We start from the raw sequence: 21,870 nt of genomic DNA, 5'->3' as shown, positions 1-21,870 counted from the left end.
AGATTGCTTAATCTGTCATTACCAACCATAATCACACCATGTCAACCTGTCACTACTGAAACATTTTTAATACTGCCTGTAATCACTGCTATTTAATCAATTTTTTAACATTTGTATTTATCTAAGTTCCATTTGTAACATTGTATATGTCTAAATTGTATTCTATCTTTATTTATCTATTTTTATTTACTAATTGGAACTTTTTCTTGATTGTACTTATGTCTGGGTTGCTGAAACAACTGAATTTTACCAATAAAGTAATATCTTATCTTATCTTATGTTATCTTATTTATGCCATTTAAGGGAGTAAAAACAGGGAATACCATTAGAGGAGGGTGGGAAATAGCATGTCTCACGAAAGTTTCAACTTTTATTTATAAAACAAATGGGGGAGGGGTCACTTATAGCTAATATTTATGTTGTATGTAAGGACATGGAACCAATAATCTCAGGGCAACTATTATAAATTAAAGCACTGATGCCAGTTGATACACTTGTGTGGCCTTACCCTTCTTTAATGCACTTGGGTTGTTGTTTTAATTATTTTTTAAAGACCTATTTAGAAGTCTCAGAAGGGTGTGGTGGGTGTTAAGTGTGCACATTCCTGAATCCTGTTTCTTAATTATGTGCAAACATCTTAACATTGTCTTTAATCTATCTACAGTGCAGGTTTTCTTATGCAGCTAAGACTGGCTGTCAAATTAAGATAAGATAAGATATTACTTTATTGATCCCCCGGGGGGGGGAATTCAGTTGTTACAGCAACCCAGACATAAGTACAATCAAGAAGAAGTTTCAATAAGTAAAATAAAATAAAATAAAACAAAATAAAACAAGATAAGTAAAAAAAAATTAAAAAATACAGCTAGAATACAATTTAGATATATACAATGTTACAATGGAATTTAGAATAAATAGCAGTAATTACAGGCAGTATTAAAAATGATTCAGTAGTGACAGGTTGACATGGTGAGATTATGGTTGGTAATGACAAATTACAAGGTTGAGATATTAAACTATGAAACTCCAACTTCCTAAAATAAACTGTATTCAGTATTTATTAAAACAAATACATGTGTGTTTGTTTTGATCTCAGTCGTGGTCAGGTTGTTCTCTATGTATTTAAAGGGGGAAGTCATCTCTGCTGACAAAAACAAGCCTCGCCACTCCAGCTGAATCCCGGATTTGAATGACACAGATGTCAGAAACACGACATGGCCCCCGCGTAAATGTACATTAAATCCACATGGTTTCAGATTTTGGATTGGAGAGTGGTGCTAGTCGTCTAACATGACATAAAACTATAAATTACGAGCAGCGTGTAATCGAGGAGCTTCGATTTGTGTCTCGACGTGGACAATCTTTGTCATGTGGTTTGAGGGAAAACCCGTATTGGATCTCAGTGGTCACCTGGGCAAAAGACCTGAAAAAAAAGTGCCAATGAGCTGATTTGTCAGTGTAAGCCTGTGAGACAAGTACTGTGTTGTTTAATGCTCTCCAGAGAGAGTAAATACAAAAGTCTTCAAAGCTTGTGGCAAATAACCAACACGAATACAAGTTTAAATGCGAAAGTAAACCGATTCAGACTAGATTATCTCCTTTCTAACCCCAAACTCTCAGCTTGACAGGAGTCACGTGAATACTAGGTTACACTTTGAGAGACCTTAAAACGAAAAGGCGACATTGAAGAGTTGAAAACACTGATTTCATGTCGTGAGAAAACACAGTAACTAGTCCACTCCATATCTTATTGAGCGCATGTCGCTTGCCGCAGCTTTGCGCGGATAAACAGCAGCTGTGCGCCGCGGAGCAACATAAAGAAAACCAAGGACAAAAAGATTTCCAACGAAATTAAAAAAATAATAATAATCTTCCATCTGTGCATCCAACTGTAAATCAATAAGACTTCAGTGGTCTTGAAGCACCACCGCCGCCTCTGTGGAGCTGCGTTAAGACACTCGGGGCTGTTTTTTTCTCGCTTTTACGCACAGACGCAGACGGCTCCCTCCTGCTCGGCAGCGGCCTCCATTTTAGCTCCTTGCCCGGTCGTTGCCTCACGTGTCCTGGACTGTCTTCCTCACATGACCCGTGTGTTTGTCCCCGTGATCAACGCTTCCATCTCCGTAAATCAGTGTCGTTGAATATCGGCGTTTTTACACACCGGGAAAGCTTCATGGATATGCTGGAGCAGAGTCTGGACAGTTCGGCGAGGTGAGAGGCTGCTTGCCCGCTTCCTGCTAAGCTATGGCTCCTAACACGGCCTAAAACCTATTTTCTCCTTGCAACGCAATGCTCTGTTTATAGACTGCATGCTCCTAGATACTTTTATTTTCTGCGACTTGTTTTGGTTCAAGCTTCTGTTTGAATCGGAGGCTGGTGCAGCTTGGAGTACTGGAGTACTGAAGCATTTTAGCATCCATTAAGACATTTTCATCAGTATCTGTGCGCCTTTTTTTACAGATCTGTAACATCACGATTACTGTTTATATACTGGGCAAGAAATGCAAAAGCAGGGAGCACTGTCTCACTATTTCTCATGCTTGCACCAACCTGCAATGTGCTCATTTTGTTGCTGTTGCAGCTTTTTATAATGCAAAAGGCTTGAATTATTCTTGGCTGGGCGGTGTTAGGAGTGTTATAGTTATTTGTGAAGTTTGCCTTGTTTTGTGCAGCAAACCAAAAACAGCCTAACTTGAATTCAAATCATCAAATTAATGCAGTTTCCCTCCTGGAAGTTGCAGAACATATGATTTTGTATCGCTTGCACGCCAGTTGTGTTTGACTTTATTTATGTTTTTTCCATAGTTCCTCGTGTCACCACGTGGTGGCGCTTTTAACCCACAGCTGCTTTGGATAACTAACTCCACACAGCATACATTGATGATAGTTGATTGTCTTATTCATGAGAACTGTGAAAGTTGGGTTCAGTTTGAAATTGACTCATGTGTGCTCTCATGATGTTTCAGTCACGACAAACAGGAAACAGAAGAGGTGGTGCAGCTACAAGAAGGTGGGTGCAGAGTGTTTTCTAATCCTGACATCTTATGCAGATAAGCTTATCTCAGACAAAAAATCTGTGATGCATGTTTCAGTTGTGCTTCTTTTTGGCATGTTTAAAGGATTTTTGAGTTAAAGGTCTGCAGCCATTACCTGCAGACATGCATCCTCTCACATGTGTTGCATGGCTGTGCTGTGGTGCAGAGTCACAAATCTAAACCCTGCTGACCTGTGTGTTGCAGGAGAGGCGGTGGGGACGGAGGAGCAAACTGCAGTTACCATCACTGGTGTTCCACAGGCTGCGTTCACCGACCACAATGTGCAGTACCAGTTTCGTACAGAGAACAGTGGAGGACAGGTGAGCACAGAGCACCTCTCTCTCCTCTGCACGACAGTTAATGTAGTTACTTAATCAGGCTTCATATCATGCGAGATTCAGTCACCCCAGAGCCGGTGCATCACATAGCAAAAATACAACAGGTCGGTTTTTAACAAATCAAATGCATGACAAGTTATATCAATTATAAAAACATCAAAGTTCCTCAAAGGAGTAAGTTTATCTGATGTGCAGAAGTATGTTCAATAAGGACATGTGTGCCAAGTCTGGATGTTTAAAGAGCTGTCATTACACAGCTAATGATGACGGCTTGGGGTGAGCTGATGAGCGTTATCTGAGTGAAGCTTGAGGAGGTAAAGGCAGACAAAGGGGGTGTTTGATCCACACCTTACACACACAATACGCAGAGTTGTTTTAGTACTCAGTGCTGCTCTTGACACAGCGTAATGCACTGCAACTTCTACATATGGAGCTAAGAGAGGTTTGAGAAATGTTTCTCTGTATATTTACGATTGCTAAGCCATGATTGTTTGGTTTGGATTGACTGGATTGCTGTTCGGCAGATGTGATAAGCTTATGGTGAATTTAAGGTGAAAGTTCAGTAGATTAAAAGACTTAATTCTCTTAGCAAATTTTACGTGACACCTAGAGAGAAAAAACAACGTCCTAATTATGATAACATCAAGCTTTTGTAATGATTCATTTGAATTCTATTTATATTCACAACCCCCGAAGTCAGTACCACAGAAAACAGGTGTTTCCATTTGATGAAAACATACTATCATGTGAAGCAAAACAAAATGTACAATGTATGATGTAAAGATAAGAGGAAACTCTCGGTCTTATAAGACCACATGAAAGAAGGTAAATGTTCAAAACGTAACCCGTCTGTCGGGAAGGTTAACTATGTAAACACCTTCTTTTTCAACATGTGCTCTCTGATGTGTCCTCAGGTGACCTACCGCGTGGTTCAGGTTACAGACGATCATTTAGACGCGGCAGCAGACGGGACTGGAGCTGTGAGCGTCGTCTCCACAGCAGCGTTTGCTGGAGCCCCTCAGGCGGTGGCACAGGTGAGTAAATGTACCTGGAGACCAAAGCAGCTGTAGAGATGTGATGTTTGTCTTAATACTGACACATCCAAAAACACAACCTTATCTTCTGTAATGTTTTGTTTTACTGACTTGTCTCTGTCCCCTTCTTTTCAGGCGGTTATCCAGAATCCGTTCAGCAACGGAGGCAGTCCTGCAGGGGAGACGGTTGGAGGAGAGACGCGTTTTGCATATTTTCCTGCTGCAACCGTCAGCGATGGAACAGCCACAGCTGTGTCGGTGCAGGCCACCGCCGACCAGACCATCACACAGGCAGGAGGTAGGGAAACCGTGACCTCTGACGGAGAAGTCATTAAGTATTTAATTCAGGACACTTTCAGAGATTGTAAAAAAGAGTCAACAAAAAAATACATAGAAGAAAATGTGACCGACACTGATCTGAAAATCAAAGCAAAAATTGCCCCCAATTAAAGTCTCTGGCATGAGGTGTAATTATATATAATTTTTCGCCATTTTTCTTGCAGTAATTATCAGTGTTTTTGTTTTTAAAAAAAATATGAAAATGTTTCTCAACAACATGTTTTTTCGTGAAGAAAATGAGACTATAAAGAGTTAAAGTGCATAACTGATAATAGGAACTCTGACAAACCGCTGGACTTTCAAAATCCATATTTTCCCCCACTGTGCTTCTAATCTTTCAAAATACAAGCAATGCATTCCAGTGACAGACTGAGTTATTATTTGAGTGGGTCAGTTTTAGCTTGGTCACTACCTGCAGCAGGTGTACTGTGTGCACCTACAGCTTGATTTATTTCAGTTTGGTGATCATCAGACACATTTAGTAAGTTTTGATCAACTCCTTGTCATCAAAGATGCAGATGCATTTCAGAGTGCCGTGAACCAACGGTCTGTCACAGCAGGTACATTCAGGGACCGTCGTAAAAGTGCAATGCAGCCCTGTATTTTGTGTTTATGGCATTTTTATGCCATGAACACAAAATACATACCAAGAGAATCAAAAATATAGGCATAGTGGTCACATAAATGTTTTCTATTCACTATTGTAGCAGGAACAGGCTAAATTATTTCACTTAAGATATCACACAAGCAGAAGTGTTAAAAGAGTGAAATGCTGAAGATTTTTTTTTAGGGGGGGCATTTTTCCTTTTAATCAATGTGACAGCTGAAGAGAGAAAGGAAATATGGGGAGTAGAGAGTAAGAGAGGGCATGCAGCAAACGGTCGAGGATGGAATCGAACCCGCAGCCTCTGTGTATGGAGCACGCGCTTAGACCGCCAGGCCAACTGCACCCCCAATGTTGACGTTTTTAACACTTGGTACAACCCTGATACCAACTTCTGATAGACTACATGTATTATTTTAAAAAGAGATAATGTTTTGGCAATAGTCAAAGACTAAATGTGACTTAGACTGGACTAAAGTGTTTTGAGTTTCGTCCACTAAAACTAGACTAAAACTGTAAAGGGCTGAAAAGACTGAAAAATGTGACTAAAGCTAACAGGCATTTTCGTCTAAAGACTAAGACTATATCTAAAATACCTGCCAAAATGAACATTGGTACTTGTTGAAGTCAGTTAGAGCAGGGCTTCTGTTTGTACCTGTTTTTGAGTCTCACATCTTGTCTTACACAGTGTCACATTTGAGAGATTTATTGGAAGAATCTATTGAATTTGAGCGACCTTCAACATTGATCTGCTTGTGATAATTTACAAAGCACATGCTGTATCGGCAAAGACAACTTGTTTTGACTCTTTTCCTTCCTGTCAGTTAAAAAAATATTCAAACATTTATAATCCGAGTAGAGCTTGAGTTCCTTTTTCTGTCTCTGTAAATGCAGGTCAGTTTTACGTGATGATGAGCCCCCCTGAGGTCCTGCAGACGGCGGCCCCTCGCACCATCGCCCCACGCACACACACCTACACTGCGTGAGTTTAACACAACACTCCCTAACACACTCATCCCTCCCCTGAAATAACCAAATCACCTTAATCTCCATACATGTTTGGCCGAATTCTCACCTCCACATTTTCTCACCCCCTTCTTCTCCTGTAACTTCACTGTGGATCAGATTCTCTTAATCTTTTCCTCCCTTTTTTGGAATGATTGGTGATTGTCATTGTGTGTAAAAAAAAAAAAAAAAAAATTACAAAAAAAATACAAAAGCGAATCATTATCCATCATTTAAAACATCCAACATCTGAAAAACCACACTCTGTCCTACTTACCTGCCATCCCCAGAGACCTCGGTGAAAGCGAGATGTTGCAGCATGGCAGTTCAAACTGGTGAGAAGAACTTTCACATACGCCCCCACCCACCCACCCACCCAGCCAGCCAGCCAGCCCCCGTCATGTGTTGTAGAAGCAGATGTTTGGTGGATCACTGAGCAGTCACTAGCAGTGTTGTACGTTGACGGGCTTAGCTTAAAGGCAGCTTTATGAAAACATTAACAATGTTTGAATCCTGTTAAGACAAATGTTGCTTAGAACATTACATACACCCTGAATAAGACCTCAGTGTTGATGTGTGCCTGCACTGTCTCCCCTCATAAGAAACTTGGTGGCGGGTGTAGGATATTGAATATGTGTAATAATATTGCACTTTATTAGAAAATGTACAACTATGACTACTTTTATCATTATTTATTTCAATATATACACATCATTTTACATGTATTTATGTAGCTTCTAGCATTTTAAATACATATTTTTATTTTAACTACTTAAAGTACAAGTCTTATCTTTCTACATATACATGTCTGTGGGTTCATACACATGTTTTTGCTGCTATGGAGTACAATGCTGCCAAACTTTGTATTCCCTGTATTAGACAAAGACGGAAAGTATCATATCTGTCTGTCTTGTCAACCAGCTGCAAATATAGAAGCAAGAGCCCAGAAATCAGGGGTGTTGTATTTGTTTGTGCTTGAAAAGATTTTTCCTTAATTGGGATAAGTTAAAGTGTTAAAGATGTATTTATAAAAATAATTTATTATTGTAGATAAATATTAGAAATCTGATATTTTGCTCATAACTTTGGTGTCTTGTTTGTGTTGCTGTCTATACAGGAAGGTGGAGGGTCCACGAGCGCCCAGAGATGAGAGGCGAAGAGCACAGCATAATGAAGGTATACCACTGGTGTCTTTAGTGTTTGAAAACATGCTATATATATATATATATATATATATATATATAGGACCTAAATGTTTCAATTGAAGAAGAACTCCTTAGATTTTGTAGTATTTATTTTCTGTGAATCACATCTTGGTGTGAAAAACGAGTCGCCTCTCTTTTGCTTCTTTGCAGTGGAGAGAAGACGAAGAGATAAAATAAATAACTGGATCGTCACACTTTCCAAAATCATCCCTGACTGCAGCGTGGACAGCAGGACTGGAGCAGTAAGTGCTGAGCTGGAAAAAGCTCTTAAAATAATTGCACTTTTCATATTGCTAGTTCAAGTCCTGGGATCTGCCCCCCTTGTAAGGTTTTCACATTGGAATAGATGGCTTTGAAGCATTATGGTGGGACCAAGCGGCAACCTCTGGCCACGAGAATTGAAGCCAATACGAAAGTGTTGTCAACAGCCTGGTTCAAACACTGTACGGGGGGTGAATTTTTTCATACTGCAGCAATTTCGAAGATATTAAGATTAAGAGTTTTCCATTATGAGAGGCAGCTGACTTGATTGACAGGCAGGAACACTGTAGCTGTTGGCGAGGAGGCTCAAAGCCCTCCTCTTAAAACTCGATAGAAGTTAGGTTGAGTTCAGCATTTCCAATATGGCTCCCGCCGACGATCAGCTTCTAAACAGCGCTTCAGGAACAGATGGGTGACGTCACGGATACTACATCCATTATTTATACAGTCTATGGGTGGGACCAAATTGTACCAGTGGCAGCATCAGAGGTGATAACAGAGTGGATCACATAGCAGACTAGGCAGAACAGCCCTATGTGTGTGTGTGTGCCTCTTGTGCTTCCTTTATAATGCAATATGAAAGGGGCTACAGTCTCCAAAGCCACTACAATTCACCCTGCCTCCTCTGAATGGATTAAACCTGGCTCTAGGTATCAGGGTTATTAAGGCTAGACTGCTGCTCACTGGGGCTGCTTTAAGTCTTTCTTTTTAAAATAACATCTGCAGACGATGACTTATTTCATTCTTGATGAATGCACTTTCACCTACTGCATGCTTCATAAGTGAAAGTGGGATTATAACTGAGTGCAACCACGACCAAGCAGCTGTGGTCTTAGTCTGAAGGAGCCTCAGTAATGGAGTATTTGTTGTAGGTGGGGACGTGGCAGTGTTTGAGTTTATTTGTGTTGCTCTTTTTGTAACCAGGAATTTGACTAAAGGAATTTTTTGTGGTTTAGTCACTCGACGGGAAGTCCAGAAAAGATTTCAGCGACAAATGATTTACTGTAGAAAGGAAGCGATGAGTCATGTTGGACATGTTTGATCTTTAAAAACGTCATCGTGCTTTGTTTTCTCAGAGTAAAGGAGGCATCCTGTCCAAAGCCTGCGACTACATCCGAGAGCTGCGCCAGAGTAACCAGCGACTACAGGAGAGTTACAAAGAGGTGGAGCGAGTGGAGATGGACAACGAGCTGCTTAGACAACAGGTTCACTTCTCATTTCATCTTTAAGTGCAATCAGCCTAAATACAATGTACATGTCTGCAGTTTGATGGAGGAACTCTTTAAAAGCAGGCCTATCCAGACAGATAACCTTGTTTTCTTTAATAACAACAGAAGCTTACTGACACACCCGACATGTTAAAACAAACCTGTGAGCTCTTGATGATGAATCAGCAAAATATTTATCCACCTTTAAAACATCAACACAGATTGAGCACTTTGAAGCTGTCTCCTGTTTTAGGTCATGGTTTCAAGTCACAGTGGTGTAGCTGTGCAGCTTTTATTTGCATAAATCTAAAAGTTAAGATCATAAAGTACATTTCATTGCTTTCATGTGATTCCAAAATCAAAACACTGGTAAGAATTGCTTTACAATAAGAATATAGACATTTTTAACCAAGTAAATGTGATTATCAATCAATCAATCATTCAATCAGGCTATATTTGTAATTATTTTTTTTTTAAGTTATATTTTTGGCCGTTTTTGCCTTTATTGAAAGAACAGCTGTAGATAGACAGGAAATGTAGAGTTGGGGAAGACATGCAGCAAATGGTCATGGCCGGGAATCAAGCCGGCGACCCCTGCAACAAGGACTGTAGCCTCTGTATGTGGGGCGCTAAGACCGTTAGGCCACCAGCGCCCCACTTTATTTGTAATTTACTTTTAATCACTTAGAATTCAATATCTACTGTTTTGTGTGCTTGCTATAATTTTTTCCATAATCCACTTTGCTGCTATAACCCTGTAAATTTCCCTGTTGTGGGACAAATAGAGGATTATCTTATTTTATCTTTTAAAAAAAAATAAACAGGAGTAAAATACACATAATTAATCAAAAGCCTTGTTTTTATATCCTTTGATTCTGTTTTTTTTTTGTGTGTGTTTGTGTGATGTCATGACTTTTTATTATTTCAAAATATGGCTGATAGCAGCTGATGACCCATTTGAGTCAAGTGGGAGTTTGTTATGGCAAGCTTCCAGCTTGTGAATACAATTCACTTCCAAGCTTTGATTACAATTAGCATTTTAGCAATTTTCTGCAAGCATTGTTTTTTAGTGTGTCTTGAATTGTCTGAAAAAATAACTGTAAATGTTGGAAAAACTCCAAGAATCTTAGCAATATTTTAAATTAGTGTGTGTCCTGTTATTACAACTTGCAGCCATCATAGTGGCCGCTGTTTCATTGTTAGTAGCATCCATGCACATTAGTGTTAAAACCAAGCGACAACTCCTGCCGCGGGAATTGAAGCCAATGCAGGAGTGTTAAAAACTGCAGTTTCTCGAGTCTCCACTTGAGGCTGGCTCCAGAAGTACCAGAAACCACATACACACCCATTCAACAAGCCGATCTTTACAGCAGAAATAAACACAGCCTGGAATAAAAAAGGAGTGTAGTCTGGATAGCTAATTTCTCGATCGGCACACACTGTACAAGGGATTAATTTTTTTCATGACGCTGCAATTTTGAAGATATTAAGATTAAGAGTTTTCCTTTATGAGAGGCACAGCTGACTTGATTGACAGGCGGGAACACTGTAGCTGTTGGCTGGGAGGCTCAAAGCCTGCCTCTTTACCTCACACTAGCTTGACAGAAGTTAGGTTGAGTTCAGCATTTCAAATATGGCTCCCGCTGACAATTGGCTTCAAAACAGCGCTTCAGAAACAGATGGGTAACGTCACGGATACCATGTCTATTCATATAAAGTCTATGGTTCAAACTACTGCTGTACTCTCCATGGATGAAAGTGTGCACAACTGAGCTCATTGTATTTTTGTTTTAATATATTTGCGTCCTTCTAATTACCTTCCTTCGTTTTTTTTCTAGATCGAGGAACTGAAGAATGACAACGCACTTCTTCGAGCACAGCTACAGCAGCACGGCGTAGAAGTTAATGGAGATGCAACACCACAATGATTGTGGACTGGACACATGTTGTTAACACCACAAACACAATGTCGCATCCTCCAACCCACCTGAACAATACAAGGAAAGGATTAAGAGAGAGAGAGAGACAATTTCCATCTGAAATTGGACCACAGAAACACGCGCAGGGCTTGTTGGAAGAAAAGAAAAACTGAAGGACTAAAAACTGAAAACGCCTCCTCCACCTGTTCTAGCAGTCTGAAGGCTGAAAGCTCGGAAATCTTTAACTGTGTAGCTAACTGAACCTCTCACCTCTGCTTCAAGGAAATCAACCTCTACAGCACCACCACGCTTGCACCACTTTCTTTTTCCTCTAAATTATGAACCTGCCACAAGGAATTTCCTTTTAATGATTTCACCTTTTTATCGTCCCACAAACTCTTACTTCTTCCTTTTGTTTTAGTTTATATTTGCTGTGTCTGAAACTACTAAATGTGTCATGAATGATAGCTCCGATTTCGTTTTAATTTATTAGTCCGTAACAAATGTGAACATGGTAAGAAAAGCTGATCTTTGAATTTACTCTTTCCCCAGCAACAAAATTGTGCTTTGACTGTCAGTGGATCATGTGTTGATCTGTGTGCAGTTTCAAGTAACATGTTCTGCCTCTTAATTCTGTCACTCCATGGACCAGGCAGAGCTCACAAACTAAATAAAGTCAGTAAACTCAAAAAATGTAAAACTTCTCAGAAGGTTGGAGTAAAATCAACCTTGATAGGACGGGCTTGAAGGTTTTATTTATAGTGCAAGGCCTTATTAGAAGCCTGTGGGTGTTAAAATAGCTCAGGTAATTGGGATAGTGCACTGGCAAGTGGTTCCCAGACTCAATGAAGTCTTTACGAATAGAGATCCGATCTCTGTTGTGTCCCCGTTAGGTGCAATGTACAGATAATCGAGAGTATGGAGATGATTTTCAAAGTGTAAACCATTTTTAATGGGCATTAAAATATATTTGTTTGTATATCTGCTTAATAGGTCACTGATGTAATGCACTGAAAGAGAGGTTCAGTTGTAAGAGGTCTTGGTTGGAGACCGGCCCACAAGTCCTGCTGCATTTTAGTGGCTTTTTTGCAATATTTCCTAATTCTGAAACTCTTTGGGAACCCTTGCTGGTGACTGAAGGCCTTAAAACAACAACAACAACAACAACAACAACCGTGGTCATGAATGTGCTGAGGGTATTTTAAATGCAAGTGATGAAAACTAACCAGCTTTTGTCTACACTGAAAGTCACCACAGCATGGAAATATAACCACTGGCATGACTAATTCTGATACTACAATAAAAGAGACGTGTTTATACCTGAGTTTGGTTTATGGTTTTACCTAAATTTGGTCTTATCATCAAATTTAACGTGCGCATTTGGTCTTTCCATTTCAGTATTTACACTGCTTGACAAAAGTCTTGTCACATAAGGACATAGAAGTTTGATTTTTCTGATGAATCATCGCCTGAAATGCATCCCGATCCCCGCAAATACTGCAGAAGACCTGTTGGAACCTGCATGGACCCAAGATTCACCCAGAAAACAGTCAAGTTTGGTGTAGGGAAAATCATGGTTTGGGGCTACATCCAGTATGGGGGTGTGTGAGAGATCTGCAGAGTGGATGGCAACATCAACAGCCTGAAATATCAAGAAATGATTGCTGCCCATTACATTCCAAACTACAAGAGAGGGCAAATTCTGCAGCAGGATGGTGCTCCTTCTCATACTGCAGCCTCCATATTGAAGTTCCTGAAAGTGAAGAAGGTCCAGGTGCTCCAGGATTGGCCTGCACCACACATGAGCATTATTTAGCATGTCTGAGGTAAGATGAAGGAGGAGGTTTGGAGGAAGAAACCTAAGAATCTTGATGAACTCTGGTAGTCCTGCAAGACTGCTTTCTTTGCTATTCCAGAGGACTTTGTCAATAAGTTATTTGAGTCATTGCTGAGATGTATGGATGCAGTCCTCCAAGCTCATCGGAGTCATTCAAGATATTCAATATTTTTTCCAAGTCACAATGAATTTATGTTCTGATGTTATTGTAGCATGTTTCTGTATTCAAAGTAAATTATGTTTAATTTCTACATTATTTATGTATGCGACAAGACTTTCATCCAAGCAAAATCTGACCTTTCTGTCCTAACTAAATGAAAAAACTCAATGAATGATAAAAAAAAATCTTAAAATAAAAATATTTAGAGGGCTTTGCGTTTCATATGAGCTGATTTCTGATTCCAATTGATCAACTACAAGTAAAGTTGTTATTTGTTGTTCCTACAACTTGGATAAGTGAGAGGACTTTTGTCAGGGACTGTATACTTCATCTTAACTATGAGTGGTTTAAAGTTTCAGTAACATATTATATCACTGCTTAAGCTAACTTCCTGTTGTACCCATAGGTTGTACCCATAGACTGTATAAAGGCCCGGGGTGATTCTAGGATCGGATGAGCATCCAGAGAGCTGCCCAGCCGGGCAAGATACATTTCACTGTTTTGTACATTTTAATGTAATTTCATTCCCACATTTGTGAAAGAAAAGTATAACACTTTTTGGGAAAGTCTGTGACTAAACCATGAAATCTGATAAAGGTTATTTAAATGCTGAGCCACAGCAACAGAGAATGGATTGGAATCATAAAAGAAACATATGGTAACTCTAATTCCTGTGGACAGACAACTCATTTTGATACAGTAGCTCCTCAAAATATACATAAAAAGTATGTATGTTTCTGGAGTAAACCAGCCCCTAATAGTGAGTACCAAAAAAAACTTTCATTTGAAATGCAATGCACAACATGTAAAACACATTAACAGAAATTGACTTTTTCAATGTTGTTCTCTGCCTTTTTCCTTCTTGTCTGTATTATATAATTTGATAAGTTTTGCGTGTCACTATTCTCTGTTTGTTTTCTTACCTGGTTCTTCCTGATTTTGCACTCTCTCCTCTCCTTCCCTTTTTTCATCTCTCCCTCTTTGGACTGACAATAATATACAAATAGATTGTATTCAACTAGATGAAAAATTACATCAAAAAATTAGAAATACTAATAATAAACTAATAATACTGGAGCTGCTGTATATTTGTTATTAAAACATTAGGTTTCAACCAAGTTCTGTATGGTTTTGAGACTTTTCTAGCTTGTTAAAAAGGACACAGCCTACAGTAAAAAAATATTTAAAAATCTCTAAAATTTTAGGGGTGCTGGGTTTCAATTTAGGGGTGCACTTTTTTTAGGGGTGCACCCCCAAAAATGGGCTAGAAACGCCTCTGATAAAGGTTGCACGGTGCACCTGTTAGTCACCTGGCGTCGTTTGTCGATGACGTTTGTCTCCTTGTTGCTTGGAGACGGCGCGAGCACTTAAGTTGTTGCTATCACAAAAAGTGGCCCGGGAGAAGCTGATTATTCAAGGACTCCGGTGAGTAAAAACGTTCCCCTTAAAGAAACTGTGACATGAGACTGAAACTTGTTTTAAGATGTGGCTTCGTGGAGAGGTGTGCTTATTCATATGAAAAGCTTCGTGTTTTTTGTTTTTTTTTGGAGTATTTACACTTCATGGTCTTGTCACTTCAGCATGTTGCCCAAAACAACCCGTTTTATGAGGGCTGTGTTTCCAATTATGATGTTCAGAGGCCTTTGTAGTTTATGTGCTAACAGTAGGATAAGCCAATTAAAGCACATCAGTTTGAAATGCTGATTTTGGAGTAAACTTAGGGCGATATAAGCTGTTACAAACTTATATAAGCTGTTATAAGCTTGTTTATTTTATTTGACTTTATTTTATCTTATTCTATTTTATTTTATTATATTCTATTTTACCTTTGCCATTGCTATTATTATTGTTATTATATTTTTTAACTATGTTAGTACATTGTTGTATTCCTCTGTCCCATGTTGTAAGCTGCTGTAAAAAAAAAAATGTCCCCCAATGGGGGACAAATAAAGTATTTTATCTCATCTTATCTTATCTTATCTTATCTGATCTTATCTTATCTTATCTGATCTTATCTTATCTTATCTTATCTTACTACTTAAACTAAGCAGTGTTGACACGTTGCTCAGGTTAAAAAAGTCACACAATATTCACTGATTGTCAAAGGTGACACCAAAGGACGGTGCCTGTTATAAATTATAACCTGCTAAGATACAGATGTAAATTAGATTTAAACTAACTCTGGTATAATGCATCAAATGGCAACATATATGTTCAATATTGTGCATGGCCCCTTTGTAAATAAAATATTTTTTTTTTTTATTTGATGACTTTATTTCAAACATGTAGAAGTAAAAATACAAGAAAAAAAAAACAGAAAAGAAGAAAGAGTTAAACAAACATACAAGAAAAAAAAAGAAACAAAATCAGTATTAGCAAGCAGTGAAACATTTTACTTAACATGTGTGAAAAGGAGTAGGAGGAAGTTAAAACTCATCTAATCCTACCCCTGTATTCAATATTTTCTGCCCTTGTACGAGTGCACTCCCACAAAACAAATCTTCATTTATTATCTTCATATTTACGCCAACAAACAAAAGTAAACCCCTTGTGATTCTCAACACTAGTCTTCCTCCTTGAAAATCATTTCTTTGTGCTTCTTCTTGAATTGAATTATATTCTGACATTGCTGTAGCTCCATATTTAGACTGTTCCACAGTTTTACACCACAGACTGAAATACAAAAACTTTTCCTTGTGGTCCGAACATTCATCTTCTTTAATCTGAACTTCCCTCTGAAGTTATAACCCTCCTCTCTTTCACAGAATAATCTTTGAACATTTCCTGGAAGGATTTTTTTCCTTGCCTTGTACACAATTTGTGCAGTTTTACAATCTAAAAGGTCAAATAATTTCAATATTTTTGATTTGAGGAACAATGAATTTGTGTGTTCGCGGAAATCAATATTGTGAACTATTCTGATAGATCCTCTTTTCTGTAGTAGACAGTGGTTGCAGGGAGATTTTATAGGTGTTTCCCCAAACCTCAGCACAGAAACTGAGATATGGTAAAATCAGTGAAGAGTAGAGAATAAGAAGTGATCTATGATCCAGAATGTGCTTGGCTTTGGCGAGAACTGAAATGCTTCTTGACAGCTTGGATTGAACGTGCTTTATGTGAGGTTTCCAGCAAATTTTTTCATCTATTATTTCACCAAGAAATTTGTGTTCATGTACTCTTTCTATGTTGAATAAATACTAATACAGATTATGTTCTGTTTGGTAGGCTACTTCAAGAAGTTAATAAGTGCTTTACAATGCATCAAAGGAAAATGCAAAATAAATAATATTTTTAAAGACTGTACAATTAGTGCAAGTACCATTACTATTAAAATAAGTCATAAAATCATAAAAATAAAATAAAAACACAGAACCCTGTGCCGGACACTTTAATCAAATAAAATCAGGAAGTGCTCTCCAATAAAAGTATGTTTTGAGAAACAACTTAAAGGAGAGAAAGAATGGCCGTTCTACTGTTATTCCTTGTATGTAATAGCTTTTTCTGCGAACTGAACAATTAACTGCTGAATAGCCATGATATAGAAAACTCAGACTGCTTGTATCATGGCTATATGTGTGTTTGTATACTATAAAAAACAAGGGTATCATTTTTTTTCCTGCCAGTATCACCAAAATATATCACACACATTTAAGATTACTTGGAAAATGCATAGATTGGGATGTTTGCAGGTTTCTCCAACAGAAGGATGTCTGCACTTCCTGCAAAGCCTGGCCTACACCACAGTGTGTCAGAGTGGTACAGCAACAACCACCAGCTGTCATCCACCGCACAGCATGAGCGACATGTTTCTAATGTGATCCGGCAGGAAGGGAGGTCGCTACGCAACGAGACCAACTGTCAGGTGGGTTATTTATCTGTGAGGATGCCTTACTGAGAGATTAAGAGTTGGTGTCGCTCTCTCAGGATGGAGAATATTCCATAAAAGCATGTATTTTGCATAATATTCCTGTATACCCTTTTCTCTTTAGACAACCTGGGATGAAAGTGACACCTCTCGCAGGTTGAGTGACCGGGCCTGGGATGTTGCCCGATGGAGAGATGTGTTAGAAAGCTGTGCACAGAAAGTGGATGAAGAGATGGAGGCTCTGACACTGGTGATTTTATCAAAATGCTTAAAAAACCATGTCAAATATACATTTTCTTAAACTTCAGACCCATACACACATTAAACCTGTATATTCTCCTCAGATTAAAAGGCAGTATTCTTGAAAAGTAAAGAACATGTCTGCCCTTCAGTAGATAATGTCATTTATGTCTGACGTCACCATCAATGTGTGTTGGGTCAGTCTAAAGAGCAAACCGAGCAGGCGTTGGCTGCGACTGACGTTCCCCAGGAGGTCACCAGCGAATGCTTAACACTGAGGGACGGACGGCGGGGGTACGAGCTCGTCACTGACCCTGTCGACGAACAGCTGAAAAAAGAAGCACAGCTGATAGAGAGAGTGCAGCGAGTTCTGCAGCAGCACATAGACAAGGCCTTTGAGCAACTATGGTAAGAGATGTTGTGGATAGGAACAGTTTCTGTTTGTCTATTCTCTTCTTCTTCTTCATTTGTCTTTGTGTCTGTTTCAGTGTTTTGCAAGAGGTACGGCATCAGCTGACTGCTGACCTCCAGAATAAGATGGATGCCCTTGACATTGATATGTCGTGCCTGTCACTAACGATAAAGTCACCTCAGATCTCCCTGAAACCCAACCCTACTCGCATTCCATCGGGGTAATCTCAAGATGAGAGTGTGCATAAAATGACAGAGGATTTATATGCAGTGGTAGATTTTATTTAAACTTTACATCAGTATTTTTACGGCAAGAATATGCTACTTATTGCACAAAAACCATGATGTATTACTCGAGCAGAATTAATGAAACACTGCAGAGCTTTCTCTCTAACTTGTGTGTAAAATATTGTAACGTCTGTGTCATTGTTATAGTTCCTCGACCCCCCAGGAGTGGGTCCAGTTCAGCCAGTACAATGTTGCTCGTGCTCAGGAGGCCATGCAGGTGTCCCAGCAGATGAGGGAGGACATGAGTCTTACCACAGCTCAGGTGTGTGTGACACAAATGCACCTGTATTAAAACTACGACTACTAAGCTGCAGATAAGATACTTCTTAAGGCACATCCCAGTTATAAGATGACCTTAAATACTCAATTTCTTATTGACAAAGCATATATCATATTTTTTGCATTCATTGTCCCATCTGTCAGGGACATAATTTGTCTTCAACATGTCCACTGAAAATATGCATTTCATTGTTTCTTCCTTCCTTAGCTTCAGAATGAGTTGGACACTCAGCGCAGGGCGACAGAATTTGCAATCCGAAAGCGTAACCACCATGAGGAGCAGGCCCGCGATGAGCTCCAGTGGCAAATCAAAAACGTAAGCTGTCTCAGGTTACCAGCTGTGCGTAAGAATTTATATCTATCTTGTGTTTTATTCTTTCTTTCTCCACGTCTGCTACTAGACTGAAGATGAAATGGCAGAAATGGAGAGAGACATCCACGGACTCGATGCAGATATGCTGGCAAAGACGGCTTCCCTAAAATTGGCTCACACCCGACTGGAGAACAGGACCAACAGGCCTGGCATGGACCTGTGCAGAGATGAGGTCTGAACAAAGCACATGCTGTACATCAGATTATAAGAATAATAAGAATATTAGCATTGGCAGCAGAAGAAGGGTGTTACAATTACAGAAGAAAGCTGTTTGAAAGGCTCTTCATGATCAATCTTTTCCATGTGTTTGTTTGAAGGTGCAGCACGGGCTTGTTAATGAGGTCCACCAGCTGGAGACCACCATCATGGCCCTGAAACAGAAGCTCTCTGAGGCACAGTGAGTCACAGTTTACCCACTAAGTCTAAGAGGGTAGCCATGTTTTTGTTGAAGAATCAGCTACCTGCTAAATTATCACTTTAAACATCAGAGTTAAAAATAAGAGAGTAAGCTGGGAAAGAACAATCATCCCATCCTCTTCTTTAACAGGAACTCCCTGCAGAAGACGAAGCTCCATCACAGCCGCATGCTGCAGGATCTCTCCAGAAAACAGGAAGCTCTGTCTCTGGAACAACGAAGCATAAACACGCGCACCCGCCTCATGTCTGCCTCCTGCACTGATAAAGCCCCTGTGCTGCTGGTTCCTCTCGCAAACTCCAGTGGGAGGAGCAACCTGCAGCTGCTGGCTCAGTAAGACCAGGGTATGCAGATCCTGGAGGGAAGAGATATGACTTCAGAAATATATATGAGGATAATTTATTCATTTTAACTCTTATTTGAAACCTACAGTCAACCGCAAGCAATGAGCATGGCACTTCTTTCTCTTCTTGGGATGCACTTGAGATACTCCCAGGAACTTAAGTTAATCAGTCATCAACAATTTAGATAAGTCCATTTGGACCACTTCCTTGTGGTGTGTAAATGAAACAAAAAGCACCCACTTTAGGTTTAACATGAGTATCATCTTGCTTCCTTTAATCTTCATTAAAACCAGCAACATAAGAATTTCTTTCTTCTGTATCTGTTTATGCACTGAAATGTGTCTCCTCTTAGAGTGAAGTGTAATAAAATGAACACGTTAAAGCGCTCGTATTCAGGATTGGTAAGGTCATTACTTTTTACTGGCAATGAGCTTTAATAGTTTTGTTTGGCGGCTTTTTAGTGTTTGATTTACTGATGTGTTTAGAGCATGAAAACAGTGATAAGGACATGAACTTTGACTCTCACAGTGTATATGTGGTTTGTATACAATCTGATAAACAAGCATTAGACACCACCCCTCGGACAATTTATGCGACACGTTTCATCTGCCTTGGTTGTTCAGCCTCCACGTGGATGTTTATGTTGGTGCGTGTGTTTTAATGAGGATTTAGAAAAGTCTTTTTTTAAGAAATGTGTGATTTGTGTTTTGTCTGATTTAAAAGTCACTTCTTAGATAATATAATTTACTGTCAGTATGGAAACAAAACCTTATCAGTTTTCTGCCACCTGTAATAAATCACAGTTTAGTACAATTGCAAGCTTGTCCACAGATAAATGTATCTGCGTGCTGACCTGATCCGCTGTGTATAGACTGAAAGACTCCAGACAGATTATCCATTCAATTAAATAAAAAGTGTATCAATGACTTATTATCTGTATCAGCTTTGATGGCTTAATTCTGTGCACGAGTTGAATCATAAAAAAGATAAAGTTTGTGTTTATATTTTCAGATTCTGCATTTCAAGTCATGGAGCACTATTTTAGCACAGCATGCGCCCCATGTACAGAGGCTGCAGTCCTCATAGCAGCATTGGTCTTGGTATGGATTCCTAGTCCCATCAGCATTTCGTGCATGTCCTTCCGCACTCCCTTTTCCCCATGTCCTCTCTCTCTTTAAAGCTATCCTATCAAGCAGACAAACTGTTCCAGTTTCCATTTGTAGCTCGAGTATTGACTAGACTAGAACTAGGAAGAGAGAGCACATCTCTCCAGTGTTAGCTTCTCTACGCTGGCTCCCCATAAAATCTAGAATAAAATTTAAAATCCTTCTTTTAACCTACAAAGCCCTTAAAAATCAGGCACCCTCGTATCTTAAAGAGCTCATAGTGCCCTATTACCCCTCTAGAACACTACGCTCCCAACATGCAGGCCTGCTAGTTGTGGCTAAAATCTCTAAAAGTAGTATGGGAGGTAGAACCTTCAGTTATCAGGCCCCTCTCCTTTGGAATCATCTACCAGTCAGGGTCCGGGAAGCAGACACCCTCTCTACTTTTAAGAGTAGGCTTAAAACTGTCCTTTTTGATAAAGCTTATAGTTAGAGCTGGCTCAGGCTTGGACCTGCTTTTGTTATGCTGCTATAGGCCTAGACTGCCGGGGGAACTGGTGCACTGACACACTGGGATCCTAGCTCACCCCCTTCCCCACAACCCCCCCTCATCACTTAGTTTAACTCTGCCTGTCCCATCGAAAGTTACTAACGGATGAGTCCTGAGATTGAGGTTTCAGTAATAACAATGCATCAGTTCAGATGCTGAAGACGTCTTGAAAGGGATCTCAGAACCTGCATCAGCTCATTGTTTAGCTATCCGGCCTGCAACTTCCCTCTTTGAGACTCACTCTGACCTCCCTCATTGCCCGGTTTAAAAATCTCTTTAAACCTGCTGTGAATGCTACCTGCATTGAAAAGAGATACAGTTAGCAAATAACCAAAGAGCAATGGAGAGATTTCAAACACACCGCCAAAAATTGGTGCAGGATGTGCATTTAAGCAACTTGTTTGCTAAGAAATCCATCATGTTATGGTGACCTAAATGGTGATGACATGTTAATCTTGTCTTGAAAACTGTCTATGGCCCCAAAATGGCCAAATTGTCTGCTTTTTTCATGTGTCAGAGGTTTGATTTTTGCTTCCTACTCTGGTTAATATATTTGAAAGTTTGATATTTCACTAGAGGAAGTCTAGAGCACACTGTGTAGTCAGTTTTTGTCACATGAGAAAATCAATGCCAACACTAATGTCTTTAAGAAACCCACTGAAGCCTCCTGAAAAACAATCCAGAAGTGTTTGGTCTCACTTCAGCTAATAAACAAAATAAATATGTACTCATCACTTTGCCCACTCACTTCAACACATCAGAAGTGTAACTACACACACATTTGTTTAGAGCAATGGATCAATAGGCTAATCAGCCGTGTTCTCACTGCTGCAGCTCTCCTCTTGGAAAACTGTTTCTTGGTATCTGTTTTTCTGCTCTAATAAAATGCCTCTGCAACAAGTCCCAGTAATTTTCTGCTCCATTTTCTCCACCAAAAGCCTCTCGCATGGCACACCCACTCCCCTCTCACACTCCCTTCCACAAACACACACACTAAAAAAAAAAATCTCATTCTCCACCATAAAACTGCCTCCATGCCACAAACAAGTCACCA

At 39.5% G+C, this 21,870-nt stretch overlaps 2 protein-coding genes across 3 annotated transcripts; both read left to right on the top strand.

Annotated features, from left to right (window-relative positions):
• The first annotated feature begins 1,519 nt into the window (after window positions 1-1,519).
• On the top strand, window positions 1,520-12,272 carry usf2 (upstream transcription factor 2, c-fos interacting). Its single transcript, XM_034704605.1, has 11 exons — window positions 1,520-2,211; window positions 2,967-3,010; window positions 3,240-3,355; window positions 4,288-4,407; window positions 4,543-4,705; window positions 6,245-6,332; window positions 6,646-6,690; window positions 7,473-7,531; window positions 7,711-7,802; window positions 8,898-9,026; window positions 10,868-12,272. The coding sequence occupies exons 1-11, from the start codon at window positions 2,174-2,176 to the stop codon at window positions 10,955-10,957; spliced, it is 984 nt and encodes a 327-aa protein (XP_034560496.1). The 5' UTR covers window positions 1,520-2,173; the 3' UTR covers window positions 10,958-12,272.
• A 1,991-nt stretch (window positions 12,273-14,263) lies between these two features.
• Window positions 14,264-20,093, top strand: tekt2 (tektin 2 (testicular)). Of its 2 annotated transcripts, none has more exons than XM_034704589.1 (10): window positions 14,264-14,370; window positions 16,635-16,807; window positions 16,935-17,060; window positions 17,253-17,458; window positions 17,539-17,682; window positions 17,897-18,011; window positions 18,237-18,344; window positions 18,430-18,573; window positions 18,719-18,798; window positions 18,949-20,093. In XM_034704589.1, exons 2-10 carry the CDS (start codon window positions 16,652-16,654, stop codon window positions 19,151-19,153), a joined length of 1,284 nt encoding a protein of 427 aa, XP_034560480.1. In that variant the 5' UTR covers window positions 14,264-14,370; window positions 16,635-16,651; the 3' UTR covers window positions 19,154-20,093. The 2 variants fall into 2 exon arrangements, with proteins under 2 accessions (XP_034560480.1, XP_034560481.1); XM_034704590.1 differs by having other exon boundaries at window positions 14,299-14,370; window positions 16,648-16,807.
• Window positions 20,094-21,870: the final 1,777 nt, after the last annotated feature.

This window comes from Notolabrus celidotus, chromosome 16, assembly GCF_009762535.1.
Source record: "Notolabrus celidotus isolate fNotCel1 chromosome 16, fNotCel1.pri, whole genome shotgun sequence".
NCBI lineage: Eukaryota > Metazoa > Chordata > Actinopteri > Labriformes > Labridae > Notolabrus > Notolabrus celidotus.
Note: the sequence above shows the minus strand (reverse complement) of the source record. Positions and strands in the feature narration are given on the sequence as shown.

What these genes read in the sequence shown, in the direction of transcription:
- usf2 (XM_034704605.1), top strand. Translation starts at nt 2,174, where the DNA reads ATGGATATGCTGGAGCAGAGTCTGGACAGTTCGGCGAG. An exon ending in AGTCTGGACAGTTCGGCGAG is followed by an intron (nt 2,212 to 2,966) that starts GTGAGAGGCTGC and finishes ATGATGTTTCAG; the next exon opens with TCACGACAAACAGGAAACAG. An exon ending in CAGAGAACAGTGGAGGACAG is followed by an intron (nt 3,356 to 4,287) that starts GTGAGCACAGAG and finishes ATGTGTCCTCAG; the next exon opens with GTGACCTACCGCGTGGTTCA.
- tekt2 (XM_034704589.1), top strand. Translation starts at nt 16,652, where the DNA reads ATGTCTGCACTTCCTGCAAAGCCTGGCCTACACCACAGTGTGTCAGAG. An exon ending in AGATGGAGGCTCTGACACTG is followed by an intron (nt 17,061 to 17,252) that starts GTGATTTTATCA and finishes GTGTTGGGTCAG; the next exon opens with TCTAAAGAGCAAACCGAGCA. An exon ending in TGGACCTGTGCAGAGATGAG is followed by an intron (nt 18,574 to 18,718) that starts GTCTGAACAAAG and finishes GTTTGTTTGAAG; the next exon opens with GTGCAGCACGGGCTTGTTAA.